The following is a 21,148-nucleotide window of genomic DNA, read 5'->3' as shown; positions in this document are numbered from 1 at the left end:
TTGTGTATAGTATCCTATCTGCAGGCAGTATGTTGTAGAGCAGGGGGAGCTGAGCTGATTGATTTAATATTAAGTTTAACTTTTACTTTTTTATTCCTATTATGTCATTCTCATTATGGGAGTCCGGTGGGCGGTCCTAACAGTGATTGACAGCTGTCTATGTCATCATGCAGAATTGGTTGCATCTTAAATGTAACAGGTTCTTTTTCAAGCGTTAAGTATTTGGTAATTCACTCCATTAACACTTCCCCGGTGCCCGTGAGGCTGGACATGAACTTGGCACTTGTGTTCCTTCCTCTGTCCACCATCTGTTGTAAGGCAGTAGGTCTTGTATGTGTTGTATCCCCATATAACTGCAGCCCTGCCATGGTCCTAATAGGAGAAGCTACAGTATTGCCTGAAGCCAGAAGCTGTAATGTATGACAGCTGAGTGCTATGTATCTTAGTAAGCGGAGGATGGAGTGTGACATACAGTTCCTCTATAGGTGACTCACCTGAAGGTTTGTCTGTAGATGTTGGGATGCTGGTGACCACCGGCATTGTAGGAAGGGGGGGTGGGAGAACCTTCAGATTTTGATCTCCTTGTATCTCGTTGGTGGATATTTGGTGAATGCGGTTGTAGTTGGGGGGCGGCTGCACCCGGTTTGGCTGCTGCGGTGGTTGGGGTATTGGCCTGGACTGTGGCACCTTCTGGCATTGTTCCTCCAGCTGTGCGATGACAATGGACTGGTTACTGGCCAGCGAGGCGAGGTGCTGGTACTTATGCTCCAGGTCCTTGTACCTATTGGTGAGCTGTAGCATCTCTGCGGTTTGGTTCAGGACCTTGTTTTCCAGCTGTGAGAGCTCCAGCGCGTTGTCCCTTTTCCGGATGATCTCGTGCAGCAGCTGCATGTACAGCTGGGTCACCCTCGAGTTCATGTTCCGACTCTCTTTCCGCAAGAGTTTGACCTCGTTGACGATGCCCCCGTCCACCTCGACCAGCTGCTGCAGGGTTTCGATCTGCCTCTTTTGTTTGACGAGTTCGGTGTTGAGCAGTTCGATCTCGTGTTTGTGCACCCGGCTCTCGTACACCGTCTCCTGCTCCTTGGAGTTGACACAGATGGCCCCGGTGACTTTCTGCTGAGGTACAATAAACGTGTAGCTACACTTGTCCGACGATTCTGCCGACCGCCTCTCTCTGTTCATGTAGATGAATTCCTGCTCCGAGCCCTCGCTGTTCTGGAATTCTTGAGTGCTGTCTCCATAAGTGCCCCCCAGGACCACCAGGACTAACAAGGCGACCACTGTCCGAGATGTCATTGTCCTTGGTTTAGAAGATCACACACCAGGAATTATCTTCTCAATCCTGTAAAGATGTAAAATGCAGATATTAGAACGACTGCAACACCAGAACTTTACATACAATACACAGTCATGTGTACTAGTCATGCACAAGGGCGCGCGAGCCTTAGTGACAGAGCATTCAGCTGCAGTCTCTAGGGATAGAGGACACCACGAATCTCCGAGCCACATGTGTTTCCCATAATATTTACTAATAAACTCTTACTACACAATTACTTCCTTCGTTATTATGAAGCGGTGTCATGCGGGGGTGACACATTCTCTGTGCTGGGGATGGGACCGCAGGTCTCCATCGTGTATGGATCACATTGAGACATTAGTGGGAAGGGCCATGACAAGGGTTTCCCGGATAAACAGATTGAAAATATTAATAGAATTTACACTTGGGATGAGATTGATTGACGTTCCAACATCCAGCACCACAGATCCGGACAATAGTTGGGGGGGGGGGGGGGGTTGTCGTACATCGGACCCCCCAATCTGAATTGATGACATTTCCTTTACGTAGGTTATCAATATTTTTTAGCCTGGAAAACCCCCTTAATATTACAGACTGATGACACTATGGAGGGGCTTCAGTGACATCTGCTTTTCTACTGAATAGGTCCTTTCTTTAGAAAGTGAATGTTAAAGGGACAGCATCCTCCGAAAATAGCAGCATCATAAACCTCTCCCCGCCGCCTGCCGATTCTGGGATGTTCTTCATTCCAAGGTTTTTGACCTTTTTGAAAGATGAATGTTTAGTCTGCATTTCATCTTACAACCAGCAGATCGTTGTGATTGATGATTCTGGGAAATGGCTCGCCACGTGGTCAGGGGTGGTACTGCAACCCATCAAAGTATTTTCAGTTTGCTATTAAATGACATGACGTATATTGCAATGGGGGGGCGTTTATATGTTTACGACAATTTAGGTCTCACCGTTCTGAGATCTTTACAGTGTGAGAAGTTTTCCTCTGAATTCGCCAATAAAGCGACCGGCTGCGTTTATTTATTGGTGTCAGTGTGGTGCTACTTTACGGAGCCCTGTGTAAAATAACACGGCCACAAAGCAGCCATTCATTCCATTACTAGAAGAGGAGCCGCTATTATTTTTGGAAAAGTTTTGCTACAATGAAATCTTTACAATCGAGCCGCCGGGTTGGAGGGTTCCTAACCTCGTCATCGTGAATTACTTTGCTGCGATTGATTGATGTATTTTTTCGTCTTGTGTATAAGGTCCCATAGTTACAGGCTGCACCCCCCCCCCCCATCCCCAATGAGTGCAGCAGCGGTAATGCCGCAGGCACAAATGGTGGAGGCTCCTGGACGCTTCGGTGCTGTCTGGGTCTGTGTTGGGTTACGAGGCCTCCGCCGCTGGAATTATTTCCATTTACCAGCCCTGCCGGCCACTTACTGTAAATTCCACAAACAGCGAGATCGGGAAAAGTTAGTCGTGGGCTTGTGGTTGTCTAGGAAATCTCCCCCCCCCCCCCCCTCCCCTACAGCCGAGTGTCTGTGCAACTTAATTAGAAAATATATTGCACTCAAGTTTTTGAAAACCTGAACCAAAGGGAATCTCATTAAATCGATCTGCTTATTTTACTCCTCATTTTAGGAGGGGCTCTACTACTATTACAGGGGCTCTACTACTACTACTACAGGGGCTCTACTACTACTACTACTACTACTACTGCTACTGCTACAGGGGCTCTACTACTACTACTACAGGGGCTCTACTACTACTACTACTACTACTACTACTACTACTACAGGGGCTCTACTACTACTACTACAGGGGCTCTACTACTACAGGGGCTCTACTACTACTACTACAGGGGCTCTACTACTACTACTACAGGGGCTCTACTACTACTACTACAGGGGCTCTACTACTACAGGGGCTCTACTACTACTACTACAGGGGCTCTACTACTACAGGGGCTCTACTACTACTACTACAGGGGCTCTACTACTACTACTACAGGGGCTCTACTACTACTACTACTACTACTACTACTACTACTACTACTACTGCTACAGGGGCTCTACTACTACTACTACAGGGGCTCTACTACTACTACTACTACTACAGGGGCTCTACTACTACTACTACAGGGGCTCTACTACTACTACTACTACTACAGGGGCTCTACTACTACTACTACTACAGGGGCTCTACTACTACTACTACAGGGGCTCTACTACTGCTACAGGGGCTCTACTACTACTACTACTACTACTACTGCTACAGGGGCTCTACTACTACTGCTACAGGGGCTCTACTACTACTACTACTACAGGGGCTCTACTACTACTACAGGGGCTCTACTACTGCTACAGGGGCTCTACTACTACTACTACTACAGGGGCTCTACTACTGCTACAGGGGCTCTACTACTACTACTACTACAGGGGCTCTACTACTGCTACAGGGGCTCTACTACTACTACTACAGAGGCTCTACTACTACTACTGGGGCTCTACTACTACTACAGGGGCTCTACTACTACTACAGGGGCTCTACTACTACTACAGGGGCTCTACTACTACTACTGGGGCTCTACTACTACTACAGGGGCTCTACTACTACTACAGGGGCTCTACTACTACTACTACTACTACAGGGGCTCTACTACTACTACTACAGGGGCTCTACTACTGCTACAGGGGCTCTACTACTACTACTACTACTACAGGGGCTCTACTACTGCTACAGGGGCTCTACTACTGCTACAGGGGCTCTACTACTACTACTACAGAGGCTCTACTACTACTACTGGGGCTCTACTACTACTACAGGGGCTCTACTACTACTACTACAGAGGCTCTACTACTACTACTGGGGCTCTACTACTACTACTGGGGCTCTACTACTACTACAGGGGCTCTACTACTACTACAGGGGCTCTACTACTACTACTGCTACAGGGGCTCTACTACTACTACAGAGGCTCTACTACTACTACAGAGGCTCTACTACTACTACTGGGGCTCTACTACTACTACAGGGGCTCTACTACTACTACTACTACAGGGGCTCTACTACTACTACAGGGGCTCTACTACTACTACTACAGGGGCTCTACTACTGCTACAGGGGCTCTACTACTACTACTACTACAGGGGCTCTACTACTGCTACAGGGGCTCTACTACTGCTACAGGGGCTCTACTACTACTACTACTACTACTACAGGGGCTCTACTACTACTACTACAGGGGCTCTACTACTACTACTACAGGGGCTCCACTACTGCTACAGGGGCTCCACTGTAAATAGCCGGGACTTTATGTGGTCGCAAAAAAGGAAGCGGTCGGTGATGCAGAATGTAAATGCATTTATAGGAAGGCTCCCAGAATCCTTTGCTGGTCCATTAGCCAGTCATGAGGCCTGAGAGTCTGTGACTCCTTATCCGGGCAGAGGCCAGAGACATGAAAGAGGATCAATGGGAATAATTGTACTTATAGTTTTACAATCTCCATAGCTGCAGCATGTTATAGAGCAGGAGGACCTGAGCAGAATGTACATAGTGTCCTATCTGCAGGCAGCATGTTATAGAGCAGGAGGGGCGGAGCAGATTGTACATGGTGTCGTATCTGCAGGCAGCATGTTATAGAGCAGGAGGACCTGAGCAGATTGTACATAGTGTCCTATCTGCAGGCAGCGTGTTATAGAGCAGGAGGAGCTGAGCAGATTGTACATAGTGTCCTATCTGCAGGCAACTTGTTATGGAGCAGGAGGAGCTGAGCAGGTTGTACATAGTGTCCTATCTGCAGACAGCATGTTATAGAGCAGGAGGAGCTGAGCAGATTGTACATAGTGTCTTATCTGCAGGCAGCTTGTTATAGAGCAGGAGGACCTGAGCAGATTGTACATAGTGTCCTATCTGCAGGCAGCATGTTATAGAGCAGGAGGAGCTGAGCAGATTGTACATAGTGTCCTATCTGCAGGCAGCATGTTATAGAGCAGGAGGAGCTGAGCAGATTGTACATAGTGTCCTATCTGCAGGCAACTTGTTATAGAGCAGGAGGAGCTGAGCAGGTTGTACATAGTGTCCTATCTGCAGACAGCATGTTATAGAGCAGGAGGAGCTGAGCAGATTGTACATAGTGTCTTATCTGCAGGCAGCTTGTTATAGAGCAGGAGGACCTGAGCAGATTGTACATAGTGTCCTATCTGCAGGCAGCATGTTTTAGAGCAGGAGGAGCTGAGCAGATTGTACATAGTGTCCTATCTGCAGGCAGCTTGTTATAGAGCAGGAGGATCGGAGCAGATAGTACATAGTGTCCTATCTGCAGGCAGCATGTTATAGAGCAGGAGGAGCTGAGCAGATTGTACATAGTGTCCTATCTGCAGGCAGCATGTTATAGAGCAGGAGGAGCTGAGCAGATTGTACATGGTGCCCATATATTATAGAGCAGGTGGAAGTGAGAATTGTGTATAGTGTCCTATGTGCTCAGATCCTCCTGCTCTATAACATACTGCCTGCAGTTAGGACACTATGTACAATGTGCTCAGCTTATTCTGCTCTATAACATTCCTGCAGATATGACACTCTGGGGCACATGTATCATAGTTTTTAAGCCACCACCTTTCCAAGTTTCTGTAGTTAGCTACTTAATCATTCCAATGTATCTTTAGTTTTCTCCCTTTGTGATGCATGTGATGAGTCACCTGTTTAGTTACTGCTCAGATCCTCCTGCTCTATAACATGCTGCCTGCAGATAGGACACTATGTACAATCTGCTTAGATCCTCCTGCTCTATAACATGCTGCCTGCAGATAGGACACAATGTACAATATGCTCAGTCCCTCCTGCTCTATAACATGCTGCCTGCAGATAGGACACAATGTACAATATGCTCAGTCCCTCCTGCTCTATAACATGCTGCCTGCAGATAGGACACTATGTACAATCTGCTTAGATCCTCCTGCTCTATAACATGCTGCCTGCAGATAGGACACTATGTACAATGTGCTCAGATCCTCCTGCTCTATAACATGCTGCCTGCAGATAGGACACTATGTATAATCTGCTCAGATCCTCCTGCTCTATAACATGCTGCCTGCAGATAGGACACTATGTACAATCTGCTCAGTTCCTCCTGCTCTATAGCATGCTGCCTGCAGATAGGACACTATGTACAATCTGCTCAGCTCCTCCTGCTCTATAACATGCTGCCTGCAGATAGGACACTATGTATAATCTGCTCAGATCCTCCTGCTCTATAACATGCTGCCTGCAGATAGGACACTATGTACAATCTGCTCAGTTCCTCCTGCTCTATAACATGCTGCCTGCAGACAGGACAATATGTACAAGCTTCATTATATAGAGCAGGAGGAGCTGAGCTGATTGATGAACGTTTTATTCAGAATAGGCAGGAATCTGAAAATAAAGGAAACTCCCTAATAAATCTTACCACAAACTAGTATATATGTATATCCATCTACTCGGCGCCCCCGGGATTATGGTTTTCCTTTATTAGTTTAGATAAAACTTGTGTCTCTTGCATAAGGAAATCCCTTCTATGTTGTGTAGTCAGATCAGCGCGTCCCCCCTCTAACCCTCTTATCTGGGGGCAGTGCTGAGCGCAGCGCTCATACATGGGGGATTAGTGACAGGACGGTGCCCGGTCTCGCTCCATTAATGAGGTGATATGAAATGTTCCTGGTGATGTGTTGGAGGAGGAGGCCGGGGCTGGGGCGATGCTGTCACTCTTGGACACTTCCAGGTGTTTGATCTGGGGCTGAGGGGGATTTACAGCAATTATAGCGCAGCCAGGCCTATAGGAGGAGAGGGGGCCGCACGTCCTGGAGTATGGGGGGATCACTGCTGAGAGCTGGCAGCCTCCCAGGGCTAGTAATGACATTAAGATGTATAACACTTTTACTGCTCCCCGGCTGGTGACATAACACCCTCTTACTGGCTGTGACCTGTACGTTTCTCTGCCCAAAATCTTAACATAAGGAGGATATAGAATGTATAGGGAGGACGGGCCAGAGATTAGCGCATGTTTCCATTGTAGTAAGCTGATAGTTATTATACTGTACCAAAACTATATGGAGAGGAATCTTCTCTAGTGCTGCAGGGTTATTTATAGAGGGAACCCGTCAGCAAGTATGGCCATGTAGATGGCAATATGTAAGGAAACCATTGCCTCTTTAGCTACCTCATAAGGCAGCACCTTCACATCAAGCATGACTTTCAGGAAGCCTAATGACATAATGCTGGATTACTTACCTGTCACTCAGCCAAACCAGCTCCCTACACTGAGCTAATGAGATGCACAGGCATCCAAACAGGCACTGTCTACAGGTGGGAATAGATGAACAGGTTTTGCTTTAATCTCACATCATGCCATTAGGATTCCTGAAAGTCGGGCTTGATGTTAAGTAGGGGCTGCCTTACAGAAATTAATGCACCACTGGGGGACAAGTACTTTCACCTTGCAAGTCTCCACACCCCTGCAAGGCGGCCTTAATTGGGAAAGTCTCCGTCTGGAGAGCTCTTACTTTCTGACCCATGTAGATTGTAAGCAGTGTTAGATATTGCCCCTGGGTAGACGGGTGTTGTTAGTAGCAGAAGGACTTTGATTATATGAATTAATATTCCAGTAGTGCTCTGGGGGAGTGTCCTCACACTGCTGTGCTCTGTGATCTCTGCAACCAGTGTTAGGTATTGTCCCTGTAGAAATGTGTAGTAGTGTTATTAGTAGCTGCAGGACTGTGAAAAAATGTATTTCTATCACATCCAGCAGATTTTATCCTCACACTGCTTTTCTCTGTACTCTGCTCATTCAGTTACATTGTGATCTCTTCACCAGTTCATCTGCTGTAGGATTCCAGATGAGTAAGAAACCCCAATGTGAAGTATTCCTCTTACTCTATGAGCAGGCAGGAGGCTGCGGTGCTGTGAGCTCTGGGGCTTTGTATAACACGTTGTATACATGTTGCATCTCCTCTTCCAAGACCCTTCACTTTAAATAGAGGGACGGCTCCTGTCCAAAGACAATAATTGTGGAGCTGCTGCTGTCTTTCTCTGCTTGTAGTTACTCATTGTGTTTGGATTGGATTTTCTGGCATTATTCATGCAAACAACATAACATGGAGCTACACTGGAGGTGGATGTGTATGGGGTGTCCAGAGGGGGGCGCAATCCTGGGCATCAGAAGCGGAGATTACAGGTCTGCAACCTGTGGCTCTGGCAGGACTACAACTCCCAGCGTGTCAGGAGCACTGGGGGTTCTGGTATTGTAACAGCTAGAGATCTACAGAGGAGAGAAATCTGCTCTACATGTTGTATGACATCTGCAGTCATAGTACAAATCCTGCTGTCACCCAGCTTTCCCAGACTCCTATTTCACATTCACCATCTTTGTGTTACCGTGACTGTGATAATCTTCTTATATGTGTTATCCAGGGTCTCCACTCTTCTAATATCAACTTTTATAATTATGCTAATGAGCCTGAAGGGCTACCCTAGCCCCTCCGTGATCTGGCTTTACAGACTTTAACACTGTCTCACCCTTCTCCCTGTTTCCTCAGCACTTGTAGAGTAAGCACTTCCTGCTGAGGGAGCAGGGGGAGGGTGAGACAGTGTAACAGCCTGTGAAGCTGCAGCACAGTGGGGCTTCGTTAACACTTCTCTGGCTCATTAGCATATGTTGATTTTAGAAGGAAGGAGGACATTGATAATAAATATAGTAAGTCTATAAGTAAGTGCCCCTGGTTTATCATGATGGATTTTGTTGGTAGATTTCCTTTAAAAAAATATTTTCCAAGACCTAAAAATATTGATGATCTGTATGAAAGGACCAAGTTGCAGTACCATATACAACCACTATACAATGTAGCGGCACTGTGCTTGGAGGGAGGTGACCAGCAATGCTGCCTTCTCAAGCAGCTGATAAATGGGGGTGTCAGATGTGGGACCCCCACTGATATAATTTCCCAAGTTTGCAGGTTATTCTCTGTCCAGTGGTGACTGATGATTGGGGGGGGTTACATCTTAATTGGGATAAAATGTTGAAGCACAACATTGCAGAAAAGCGGAGGAGACGACTGGCCACAGTAACCTCCTACACCTCCCAGCACAATCTTACATCGAGGTTACAGTCTGCAGTGTCCTAAATTACTGAATGTAGTGGTTCTAATGGTCTTTGTTCTGGCCCATTGTCTGGAGAGTCTCAGAGGATTGTGCAGTCAGTGAGGGGTGCAGGAATATGACATATGGGTTATTACCTGGGAATAATGATGCATGGGGAGCGGTGACCACATTACCCAGTATGCTGGGCACTACAGCTGGTGCTCCTGCCCATCGCTTGGCGCTGCTGCCTACAAGGTTTATGAAGTGGCTTCTTATATACTGGGGACCAGTCCACACCTCTCCGCTCAGAGACTTGTGATTGGGGTCCACCAGGTGCTACTGGGGTCTTGTAATGGTTCCTCATACAAGTTTATAATGGAAACCATTACACAAATGTGAACAGAGCTTTAACCAGGTTTTCTGATAACTCAACATGTGATGAGGACAGATGTGGGATATAGCGAGAACCCTAAAACATCTCCTTGGAAAACAAGCCACAAATATACAGTCTTAGATTGGCGGCAGTAGTCCTCCTCCAGAGGTCTGTGGCTTATTTGGTGCATCTGCTGTAAGGAATCCATAGTGTGCCTATTCTAATAATATGCCCTTATATCCGGTAACTGTGCGGCCTCTGCCCCTTCATTTTGACCCCTGGTTATGTATTGGTGGTTTATCATTAGAGGACTCTCACACAGCGCCTCACTTTCCTACAGGTTATGAGTGGTATTGCAGCTTAGCCTCATTTCCTTTCCTAGAGAAGCAATAGACAGGTGTGAGGCTGAGTCCATGAGATCATTGGGATAAGGCATATAATGTGAATGACCCCCTTAAACTCCTAGATCTGTGAATGTAGTGGGGGGGATTCTGCTATAACACAAATACCCGTATGATCCGTGTTATTCTGTATATTTGTAGTAGATAGCGGGATCTCGGATGACGCGTTATATCCGTGTAATGTGAGCGGCTCTGCACAATGGCGAATCTCTGCTGCTTTGAACTTTTCACTCTGCGAGGAGCCGCCGGGGTGGGCTGCGGGGGCTTCCTATGGTTTATTCAGCTGCCCGGCTCTCCAGGAGCCACCATCCCACCGGCTGCTATTTAAACCATAGATTGCAAGTTCTGCTGACGAGTGTGGATCTCGCTATATTTATAACCTTGGTGTAATAAGATACTATGTATACACAACACGGGATGGCAGACAAAGAACAATGGCTCATGTCCCAGCCGCTGCCCTCCTTTCATACTTGACTGCCCACAATTTATACCGTAATTGGTTTTTATTGGAAATCTATTAAGGATTTATTTCTAATAGACGTATGATGTCACTTTGTATAACCTGTGAGCGGCCGTGTTACCCCTATGATCCCCCCGGCAGGATCAGATGTCCCCGGGCAGCTGCCTGGAGCCCTTATCTGTCCCATCTAAATGAGCTACAATGAACACTCTGTAAGCCTTTATCTCAACAAAGTTAAACTTTTCCCTGCAAGTTCCCTGATCCCTGGATTGTGGAGCTGAGGATTGAGTGTCAGACAAATGACAGATGACCAGAAACTTGATCCCGCTTTTAAATCCCTTTTCCGGGACCCCTGCAGTCCGAGACACTAGAGGTCACATCTAGATAAGGCCGTGGACATTGAGGAAATTGTACAGTTCAAGAGCTCAGAGAATAAAGACCTTGATGGGAGATTAAGGACTGGAGAGCGATAAATGCAGGTGAACCCCTGTATTAGAGGGGAATGTACCGTGTAGCACCAGGCTACGGCTATACACGTTGTGATCTAGCCTCCTCCTCATTATAGGTTATAATTATGTTGTGACCAAGCACTGAGATTGAGCGCGGGTGGTGTTATACTGTGGCTATGTATACATTATAGGGGAGCTGGGTCACCTGTTGACATTATCCAAAGCATTCAGTTCATGGGATTGAAGTGCAAGCTCTGCAGACCAGGTGACATCTGCTTTTTGCATAACACTTTAATAAAATACAGTATAACTTCTTGGTACATATTTGCTCAGTCACACAGTAGCACCACAGAAAATATAGGAATTGCTTGCGCCGGGAGCTATTGAACTATGGTCCACCTACCACAGCTGAAGACTTTCCTCAGTCCCATCAATAGCTAGAAAAAGGGATAATATAACCAAGGAAAACGGAGGATCTTCATCTTTCTGAACGTCCGTTTCCATCTGTATCAGTCCAGTAATAAAGGATCAGGCAGGAGAACAGTAGGACTGGAGAAGACCCTTCATCCATCTCAATATGACCACCTCCCCAATCACAGAAGATGGATGTACAGCTACAACCATGTAAGATTATACATTTTCTTCAGTCCCACTAACCATAGATGAAGGCGAGACCAGAACCATAGGAGACTGAGGACTCGGGAGCCCCACTAACTATAGGCTGGAGGGAGGAAAACCCAAAGACAACAGGGAGTCAGGATATCTACATCAGTTTGTCTCTAGTCCTTTGTCAGTCCCACCAACCAACCATAGCAGGATGATAGGAGCAGGAGAAGATGTACAGGACACTAAATAGAAGTTTACAAACATTAATTACTCCCATTGTATAACAGATGTGATTGTGTACGAGATGGTTAAATACCCAGCCCCCTCCGTCCTTTGTTGTCACATGGACATTGCAATATCAGCACAAATGTCACGATCCATGTGAAATATTCTCCCGCAGGAATGTAATGAATGTGGCCACTTGTCCTCAGCCCTGGTGCACTGTATCAGTACTGGCAGAGCCGCATGGATCTCCCGGGGAATAGATGGTCTATTATTAACTCTACAGGTTCCTGTCATTCACAACTACTTGTTACAGCCGGGGTGAGGCACAAATACTCTGCAAACCCAAGGTGGTGCTTCCAGGTGCTATGGTACTGGCCGCATCCTATACACCTATAGCATTGTTACCTATGGACCGGGAAGTCCTGAATATCTTATCCCTTCACATTCCTGTGACAGGTTGCAAATATAAGTGTGTGCATATATATATATATATATATATATATATATATATAATATTCTGCAACATCGTATCTTTTTATTGTTGGCTTAATTTTTTTTTTTTTTTTTTGAAGTTTGCAACTTTTTGGTTCCGAGTTCTGAAACAATGCAATAAGTTGTTTACCTGCAGCGCTCTATAAAGGTGCAGATAACCCTCTGTAACATCTCAGGACTAGTTACCTTGCTCGGATCACCTGGCTCCCCTCCTTCTTGATCCCAGGTATTCCTTGGCAGTGTCTTCTAAGTGCAGGGTCAGTTCTTGTAGTAATCTCTGCTCTCCTAAAGTTTTCCCAGTTATTAATATTTTGTTTCATAAAAACAATCCGTCTGTAGTGATTTTCGGGTGCAGGGTGTATTATTGCCCCGGGGTGTCCTCGCAGCTTAGTCGGGCAGGACGTTACCTGCTGCCTCGGAGGAATCTCTTCCCAATCTCATCCCTGGATCCTGAGCCCATCTTTGTGCCTCTGTGCAAGTTCCTCTCTGTCAGCCTTATTTGAACCTGAGCTCCTCATCTCTTTTGTGGTGAAATTACATGATCTGGAAAGAGAGAGAGAGAGAAAAAAAAAAAAGAAAAGTTGTACCCAGCATGCAAAAAGCAGCAAGGTCTATGGTTGGACAGTAGTTTTCTTCCACTCCCACAAAAGTGTGAGAGCCGCCAGCGGGAGACACAGGCACACAGCCCCCCTTCCCCTTCTGACCACAAACATGGGAGGGCGGCTGAATCACAACCTTAAAATGGTGATGTCATGGTTCTCTTAGTGAAAACTAATTTGGCATGTAGGAGCTCCACCTCCCTCCTCCCGGTGCCTGCTACACAACCTGCGAGGTGGGTGATGCAGAGAGTCCCCGAAGAAGCAACTGGATGTAGCTGTGATGTCCACAAGTGTCAGGGCTTCTAGGAACAGCGTCCGGGTCTAAACACTTCACTCACAGATGTCTATTTAGTTATTGTAAAATTATTTGTGGGTGATGCACACTGCAGTAGTGGTGACAATGTATCCACTGCTGACCTGGTGCCGACTGTCACATAAGAGGGGGCCATCATTATTGAGGGAGCAACTAGCGCAGGGCATTGCACTTTAAAATATATGATGATAAATCCATATGTGCTGTGAATCCAACCCATAGTCATCTTCTGAAGATCTGCAATTTATAATGGAAACGTATAATAACTTCTAATAAGACTGCTGTGCCGGGAGGTGCAGAACACAGAAGTAAGTGATGGGTGTTTAGTGATCAATTCTGTATCAGGGAGAGGAAGTAACATTTATTACTAAATAACACTTAGTACCTGCAAAACTATAGAACTGGTGAGTGACACTTCTATCATTGTAAGAGCGATGTAGAAGTATTATGATGACAACTCATATCGGTCAATGTCGTGCTGTGGAAATGCAGCAACTTCTGCTCTCTGCTGGGTCACAGTTTAGCTGCTTGTAAGTTGCAGCAGGACCCCATTGACTGTCACTAGATGTGATGTTCACTTTCTCCATGAATGGATCTTTTCAATAGTCGTCTTCATCTGACATTTTCATACATATAATTATTTGACATTGTATCATTATGTCTGAAATATATTATTTTACCCAATGTATCTCCCTCAATTTTACATGGGTCTTGGCAGCAGCTTGTTGCTTTGTGAGTCTGCCAGGATTTCTCTAGCTGTCCTGCTGATGAGGAAACTCTCTTCCTCTCTGTCTCTCTCTGTGTGTCTCTCTCTCTTGGTCTCTCTCTCGGTCTCTCACTTTGTGTGTCTCTCTCTGTGTCTCTATCTCTCTCTCTTTCTCTCGCTGTCTATCTCACTCTATGTGTCTCTCTCTGTGTCTCTCTCTCTGTGTGTCTCTCTCTCGCTGTCTATCTCTCACGCTGTCTATCTCTCTCTGTGTCTCTCTCTCTCTGTCTCTCTACCTCTCGCTGTCTATCTCAGTGTCTCTCTACCTCTCTCTCTACCTCTCTCTCACTGTCTATCTCTCTCTCTGTCTCTCTCGCACTGTCTATCTCACTCTGTGTCTCTCTCTCTGTGTCTCTCTACCTCTCTTTCTCTCTCTGTCTCTCTCTACCTCTCTCACTGTCTATCTCTCTCTCTGTCTCTCTCACTCTGTGTCTCTCTCTCTCTCTCTGTGTCTCTCTACCTCTCTCTTTCTCTCTCTGTCTGTCTCGCTATCTTTCTCTGGTGTGGGGGTTTGAGCAGAGAATTCCTCACTCGCTTTGTTAGTTTCTTTCCCGTGTGCTCCCGCAGACCCTCAGCCCTTCCTCGGGCTCCTTTATAGAGATTATTCTTTGTCTATAAATTATCTGGACACCCGGCTCTGTGGAAAGAGAGAGGCCTCATTCACACAATGCAGATTGTTCTGGTTAAAACCAGGACTAGACCCTAAATATAGAGAACACATAAGAGTAGGATTGAGGCTGATTAGATTATCTGCAAAGCTTAAAACAAAGGTTTCCTCAACATGTTTCCCTTCTGTACACTCAGCCCCATTTTTTCAATCAAGTTGGGTTATCCATGAAACTAACCCGGTCACCTTCCGAACCAGGACCCACTGCGATCGATAAGATCCACAATCCCCTGGATATTTCTCATAATGGGTCATGTGTTGGGCACCCCGGTCCCCCTGCCTCTCTGACTTCCTTGCAGGGGTCCGGCATAGTTACTATAGAGAGGTAGACGGCCGTGTGCACCTCGTCAGATGGTAGATCCTGTGAAGGAGGAGGTTATTTCAGTGTCTTGATATCTCTTTTAACTTCTGTGATAGATAGAAAGAAAGTAGTGCTAGTCCAAGAAATAAACAAATGAAATCTTCCCCTCTTCTCCAGACATGTGAGTGATCTGAGCTCTCGGCTTTCTCACAGGGAGATAAGACGGGTCAGTGATGGAGATCTGAGCCTCCGCTTATCAGAGCGGATGCATTCCTAGAAAATGAGCCGGTATTAAGGTTTATTTCCCCTCTTTTTTGCAGCCCGTCTCATCATTACAGAGAATCTGTGTTTGTTTATTGACATTGAAGGGATGAATAGAGAATTACCCACCAGAAACCAAAAAGAGCAGCGATAGAGGCTCCGGATGTGGAAGTCGTTCCTCTGTCAAGAATACTTTATTTGGACAGCAGACTATCCCCCCCCCTTACCCCCGCAGGCTGCTGGAAAAGCACCAACTCTGTGCAACATCTTATGTTTGTGCCCTAAAGAAATGGCGCAAATGGGTTTTCTGTGTAGGTTTCTCAGTATGGCGGCACTTATGGGATGATATGTTTTGTAGGGTTGAACGTCCTTTGGTTTGTAGCGGTCATTGACCTCTAAGTCACTGAATAGTCTTACTGGGATGAACATAACACCACAATCGTCTAATTCTCTAATACACAGAGAGTGGACGCAAGGGTTTTTTACTAACGTTAGTCCTAATGTACCTAAAACTTTTTCTTAATTTTCATTGTTATGAATGTGTTTTTCCACATAATAAGACAGCGCTCTCCAGTGAATGGCACCACTGTTTGTCCACAGAATGAGGCCACATGTAGCATGGACCCATAGTTCTTGCCACATTCAAGTGCATGATCCTGAGATCCCTCCACGGCCGTAGCGCATCATTTCGACCAGATCCCGAATCTGCCATGAAGGGACTGGCTTCTAAAACCCGGCTAATAAACCATAAACCTCTTACTATAGAGGGCAACATTTTGGCTGCTTCTCGGTCCATATTTTCGCTTATCCCCCTCCAGTTTAGTGTGGGGGATTTTCTTATTTGTTGTCTGCCCCCGGTACCTCTACATCAAGGTTGTATTATTTCTTGCAGCTTGAAATCTTGTAAAAACTACTTAAAGGAAATGTGAGATGCAGTTTCCCCTTTAAGACGTTCTCTGCGTTTTAGGAGAGTGACAAGTAAGAGTGAACGTATCCGAGTACATTTAGTATAATGTGGCCCTCTATGTCCTATAATAAGTGTTGACGTGTGTATCCAGTAGGAATGACATTTTGTTGTTGTTTGTGTTACTAATGGGTGATCTGCTAATTACTGACAGCTCTAACCACAGCCGCAATCCGTCCCAGTGTGTAGCCTGCAATGCTCCAGTGTCGTCCTGGGTGTAGCTGTCACCTTAGATAATCCGCTATTCACAGCCCCCCCCTGCTCTCCACCGCTGACACGTCTCTCAGCGCTCGCGTAAACTCAATGAAAATGTAATTAGCCGCAATAATCGCTGAATAAACCGTGCAATTAACTGTTTCTGAATCCAGGCCGTACATAGCAGAGCTGATGAATCGCTCCAGTGTGTCATCTGATGAAGCGCGCAGTGTGGAGGCCCCGGCACATGACATGTATGGCCTCTGTCAGCACCTGTCTGATAGCATTGTCAGATACCAGCGCCTATGTGTAATTGAGCAGTAAAGCAGCGAGGTGCTGGGGTATTAATGGCTTCTATAACACGTGTCAGCAGCTTGGCAGACGTCAGCCATGTTTAATACTAATCTGCACAGAATATTAGGTAACACGAAGGCTCCGTCCAGAGCCAAGACTAACATATCCAATCAGCTCCATGCTGTATTTGTCGCTCACTGCGTAACCTTATGATGTTATGTCAGGATTCAGTGCTGACGTATTGTGTCATGTCGGGTTCACTGACCCCGTTATCATAATAATTTACCATCTAGCAATGTATATTACTGTTACAACAAACTTGTCCAACGAGCCTCTGACATCTACCAGGAGGGGGTTTGTGGTAAAATAGAAATGGTCATCCCCGTTACCGTCTTCTGAAACTGTAACCTCAGACGATAAACTTCCTTACCGGTAATTGTCACTTAGCTTTTAGACATATGATGCAGTCCTAAAGACCGGGAGGCGTAGTGAATGAAGATAACTTGCTTTCTTACCTAGAGACAAAAATAGGAACATCCAGTATCAGGATCTGACAGCGTACGAGGTTTATGTGTAGTCTGCTACCAAGGAGACACGTAGGTCACCACAGGAGCTGCATACACTGATCTGTTTACTAATCAGACACATATTCACTACTGCATCCCAATGTGTGGATGGGGCTATAGAGCTGTTTTCCCCCACTGGTGGCCAAATAAGTAAATGTCTGCTGGGTGCCCCAGGAATCGCAGTAATAGGGCCTGTATGAGTAGTGATGCACTTCTATCACTCCTATGAGACCTCTGTGCTGGCAGTATGTGGTACCACTGAAGCGCTGCTCCAGGTGCACAAGGGGAACTTAGATTTCTGTGGTCTTTTGAGGGTTCCAGTGGTTGGATCTCCATTGGTCAAACACTTACCTCCTATCGTTAGACTAATTGTTTCTGCACCTTTTCAAAAGGTTTTGAAGTTTTCTACCCAAGAGCACTTGCAGCAGTGGACGCCACATGTTTTTGGATGGAGCAGATACATCTGATACGGCTCCTGTGGTTGTTTCTCCTGATACAACATCCTCTTAGTGCAGCTTATGACGCTCTCCCTCCCCATACAACATTCATACACAGTAATTGTTTCCATGCCGCTGCGTTGTCCTGTGTAGTATGGGGACCGGTCACTGCCAGATGCGTAGAGGGGGATGGTTTGGCCAGTGATCATGGTCAGGATCTCTCATGAAGGACACCACCGTGGACTGGAGCCTGACTGTTTTTTAGGCAACTTCTTTGAATGAGTCACAAAGAATCTGGTCCAGAGGTTATGAAATAGACTTTCTGATAAACACATTTACTTTAAAATAGGATCTCAACATTTCTTAGAACTCAGTGTTGTTGTTTCTGAAAGTCCTCAGGTCCTGACCATAATGCTACAGGAAACAAAAGTGTTCACCCTTCTGTGACCTTTGGGTTTAATGTATACCTTCCTATTGAATCTCCATAGATTGCAGACAGGACAGGGCCCCTTCTATGTCAGCAGGTAGAAGATGCATTTGCTATATGATGTTCATCCTTGTATGACATCGGTGCAGGTGTATTCTCCACCAACTAAGGCAAAAATGATGGAATCCAACAGGACTGGACTGAGTATCCCAGGTCGTAGCGGTTGTGCAGAACGTGTTTCTTTACCGCCATTCATGTTTACATGCTACTTGTATTGTTCTGCGTCTGAGGCTTTTTGTGTTGGTCCATTGGATTGTGAATCCCCTCAGTGGATGATATCTTCATTTATAGTGGAGGCATTTGTGTAGATGAAAGTCTCCCCCCAGCATGGTTAATGACTTGTCACTTGTGTGAGATCTAAAACTTACTGCCATACAAGTGCCACCAGGACAACCGCAGATCAAACCTGATTCATGGTACCAATGACCTGCCAAGTGTCCAGGTACTGGCAATGGGATTAATTACAGTGCCAAGAACAATAGTGATCATTGTAATATCCTTGTCGTATACAAACAAGCCCTGTACTGCTTGTGTACCAGATAGGACTGGTCAGGACATAACGCACTACCAAATCACAATATATTTAAAACAAATCTTTATTTGATATACAGTACATTAAAAACATACATTAGAGTGTTTCCGGGTTACTCACAACGCTACCAGCTGCCATGTTCAAAAAAGTACATAGTACAAGTACCAAATATACCATATGCAAAGACAAAGGCCACCAGAGAGCTTACCTACTAGCCACCAGTACATGGAGACACACCTCACACTGCAGTCAGGAAATGTTACATCTTACCGCATGTGTCAGTTGTGTCTGCGTTCCGGGTTGTCAACAACTATGGGGTGTAGTCTGCGGCTATCACACGGGAGACCGGGCATCCAATAGCCAATCACAGCAAAGTCTCAACTACCATGTGTATCGGCTGTCCCTGATGCCCCAATAGTTAACTCCCGCTCTTACAAGAGCAGCACCTCAGACAGATTGAGGGATCCTCATACTAGGGCTCCCCTGGGATGAGTATCCACCACAGCTCACCCCTCCCCCACACCCCAGGACTGGTCAGTACTTGTCCGGAGGAATCCAGCCATGTATTGGTGGCTAGAAGGTCCTCCAGAGCAGGAGACACTCATTGTAACCACTTCACTCCTCCATGACATACATTTCCGATCAGGGGAGTCCTGTCTATTAATTCGATATTCCCCGGGAGGGTATATAGAAGAGGGTCGTCCAGTGAACCCCTTATTATGAGGAGAGTTATGACATCCTTCCTCTGTGATCCCAGCTCAGCAGATTCATGTCCTGGGCAGCTCTGTAAATACACCTCTGTACATTCATCTAAACCCATATTATTTTCTGAGTGATTTTGGGAAATGGACGCTGCCAAAACTGGTAGTGCACTGCGGGCTGTCTGATGGATTGCTGAGTAAACATGGGGGATCTGACATAAATGGGGTAAGGTGCCAATTCTGCCGAGCTGCTCTTTCAAAATGTTGAGAAATTTTCAGCAAAAAAAATCCATCATTTTATTTTTCCATGTAAAATGCAGAATTTATTTATGGTAAATGTCCCCGGGAGGATTTCCAGCTCACAGATTGTAATACTGGGATTTTCTGTACCAAAAGCTGTAATTTTATCACTTTGCAGGTCTGAAAACTTGTCCTTGCATAGAATTACAGGGGTGAGAATGTCTATAACCACATTTTATAGTCACATTTATAAGGTCATATAGCCATGTAAATATGTGCCCCCCTGCCACAGATGTCCTGCTTTAAAGAGTGTTTCAGGATAAATAAAACCAGATGAGGCTCCAGACAAGATGGAAATTCTAAGAGTATTTGGGGAAGTAATCGGGACTCTCCCTGCCAATCACTGTGTGTGGGCGAGGGGTAATCAGGGATCTCCCTGCCAATCACTGTGTGTGGGCGGGGTAACCAGGACTGTCATCACCAATCACTGTGTGTGGGCTTGGTAATCGGGACTCTCACTACCAATCACTGTGTGTGGGCGGGGTAATCGGAACTCTCACTACCAATCACTGTGTGTGGGCGGGGTAATCAGGACTCTCACTGTGTTTGGGAGGGGTACATCAGGACTCATTGCCTTTTCTTGAGTCCTATAGTATTTTTAGTTTTTTACTCACCATATCTATTATATATTTCACAGAACTCCGCTCCTCTTCCTCCATCACATCCTGATCTCTGGTAGGGCAGCAGAAATCACATGAGATCTCCTCTACTTCAGAGAGTTGTCCTTTTTGCACGATCTTTATTTATATAGACCTCTGCTTGATCCGAGGTGATCAGCTGTAATCTGTAGAGAAACGTAGTAAGTGCTCAGTTTCCTCGTCAGCGATACGTAGCAGCCATCGAAAAAACGTACAAGACTGGTCCTCCAACCTAAGAGATGACGATCCGAAAACTCAGAAATTCCAAGTAGCACTAATAGGAATGCGTTTTCTAAACTGGATGACCCTATACAGTCCATACCCTACTCTCCCAAGTTAAAATATCTGTATGGGCTATAATTGTCCTCTAATGGCTGCTTTCCACTAATCTATATCTATAAGTAAAATGGACTGGTAAACCATTGGAGTCTTAACAATTTTGATGAATATTTGCTTGGTCATTTCCTCCTGCAGACATTACTACTACAAATACCCATTTTTATTCCTGTCTAGGCCATCCAGCTGCACGCATTTATTGAGGGGTTAAAGCACAGCACCCATTAAATGTACATCACTTGTCCGAGGCTCCACTACACTATTTATTTGAGTTATGAGAGGAGAATTATAACTTTTGCTAACTTTTCATTTATTATTTTCTCCTGATTGATTTCCTTTGATGAAGATGTGACTAAACAAGCAGAAGTATAAC

General features: G+C 45.7%; 2 protein-coding genes and 1 long non-coding RNA gene across 11 annotated transcripts in view; 1 reads left to right on the top strand and 2 right to left on the bottom strand.

Annotated features, from left to right (window-relative positions):
- The window catches only part of ANGPTL2 (angiopoietin like 2), a 30,695-nt gene extending 13,468 nt beyond the window's left edge, over positions 1 to 17,227 (bottom strand). The window contains exons 1-3 of one of the 2 annotated variants that reach the window (XM_072124760.1): positions 17,209 to 17,227; positions 12,605 to 12,961; positions 495 to 1,345 (exon numbers count right to left, since the gene is read on the bottom strand). In XM_072124760.1, coding sequence (XP_071980861.1) covers positions 495 to 1,299 — 805 coding nt within the window. In that variant the 5' untranslated portion in view covers positions 1,300 to 1,345; positions 12,605 to 12,961; positions 17,209 to 17,227. Of the gene's footprint in view, positions 1 to 494; positions 1,346 to 12,604; positions 13,069 to 17,208 lie in introns of those variants that run through there. The other variant, XM_072124759.1, reaches the window with a different exon arrangement.
- Positions 1 to 21,148, top strand: part of RALGPS1 (Ral GEF with PH domain and SH3 binding motif 1) — a 254,050-nt gene that overhangs the window by 133,443 nt on the left and 99,459 nt on the right. The window lies entirely within an intron of this gene.
- The window catches only part of LOC140077529 (uncharacterized), a 72,825-nt gene continuing 72,123 nt past the window's right edge, over positions 20,447 to 21,148 (bottom strand). For both annotated transcript variants that reach the window (XR_011849793.1, XR_011849794.1), the window contains exon 3: positions 20,447 to 20,585. This is a non-coding gene — a long non-coding RNA (uncharacterized lncRNA). The remainder of the gene's footprint in view (positions 20,586 to 21,148) is intronic.

This window comes from Engystomops pustulosus, chromosome 9, assembly GCF_040894005.1.
Source record: "Engystomops pustulosus chromosome 9, aEngPut4.maternal, whole genome shotgun sequence".
Classification (NCBI taxonomy): domain Eukaryota; kingdom Metazoa; phylum Chordata; class Amphibia; order Anura; family Leptodactylidae; genus Engystomops; species Engystomops pustulosus.
The sequence above is the reverse complement of the archived record's forward strand: the minus strand, read 5'-3'. Positions and strand labels throughout refer to the sequence as shown.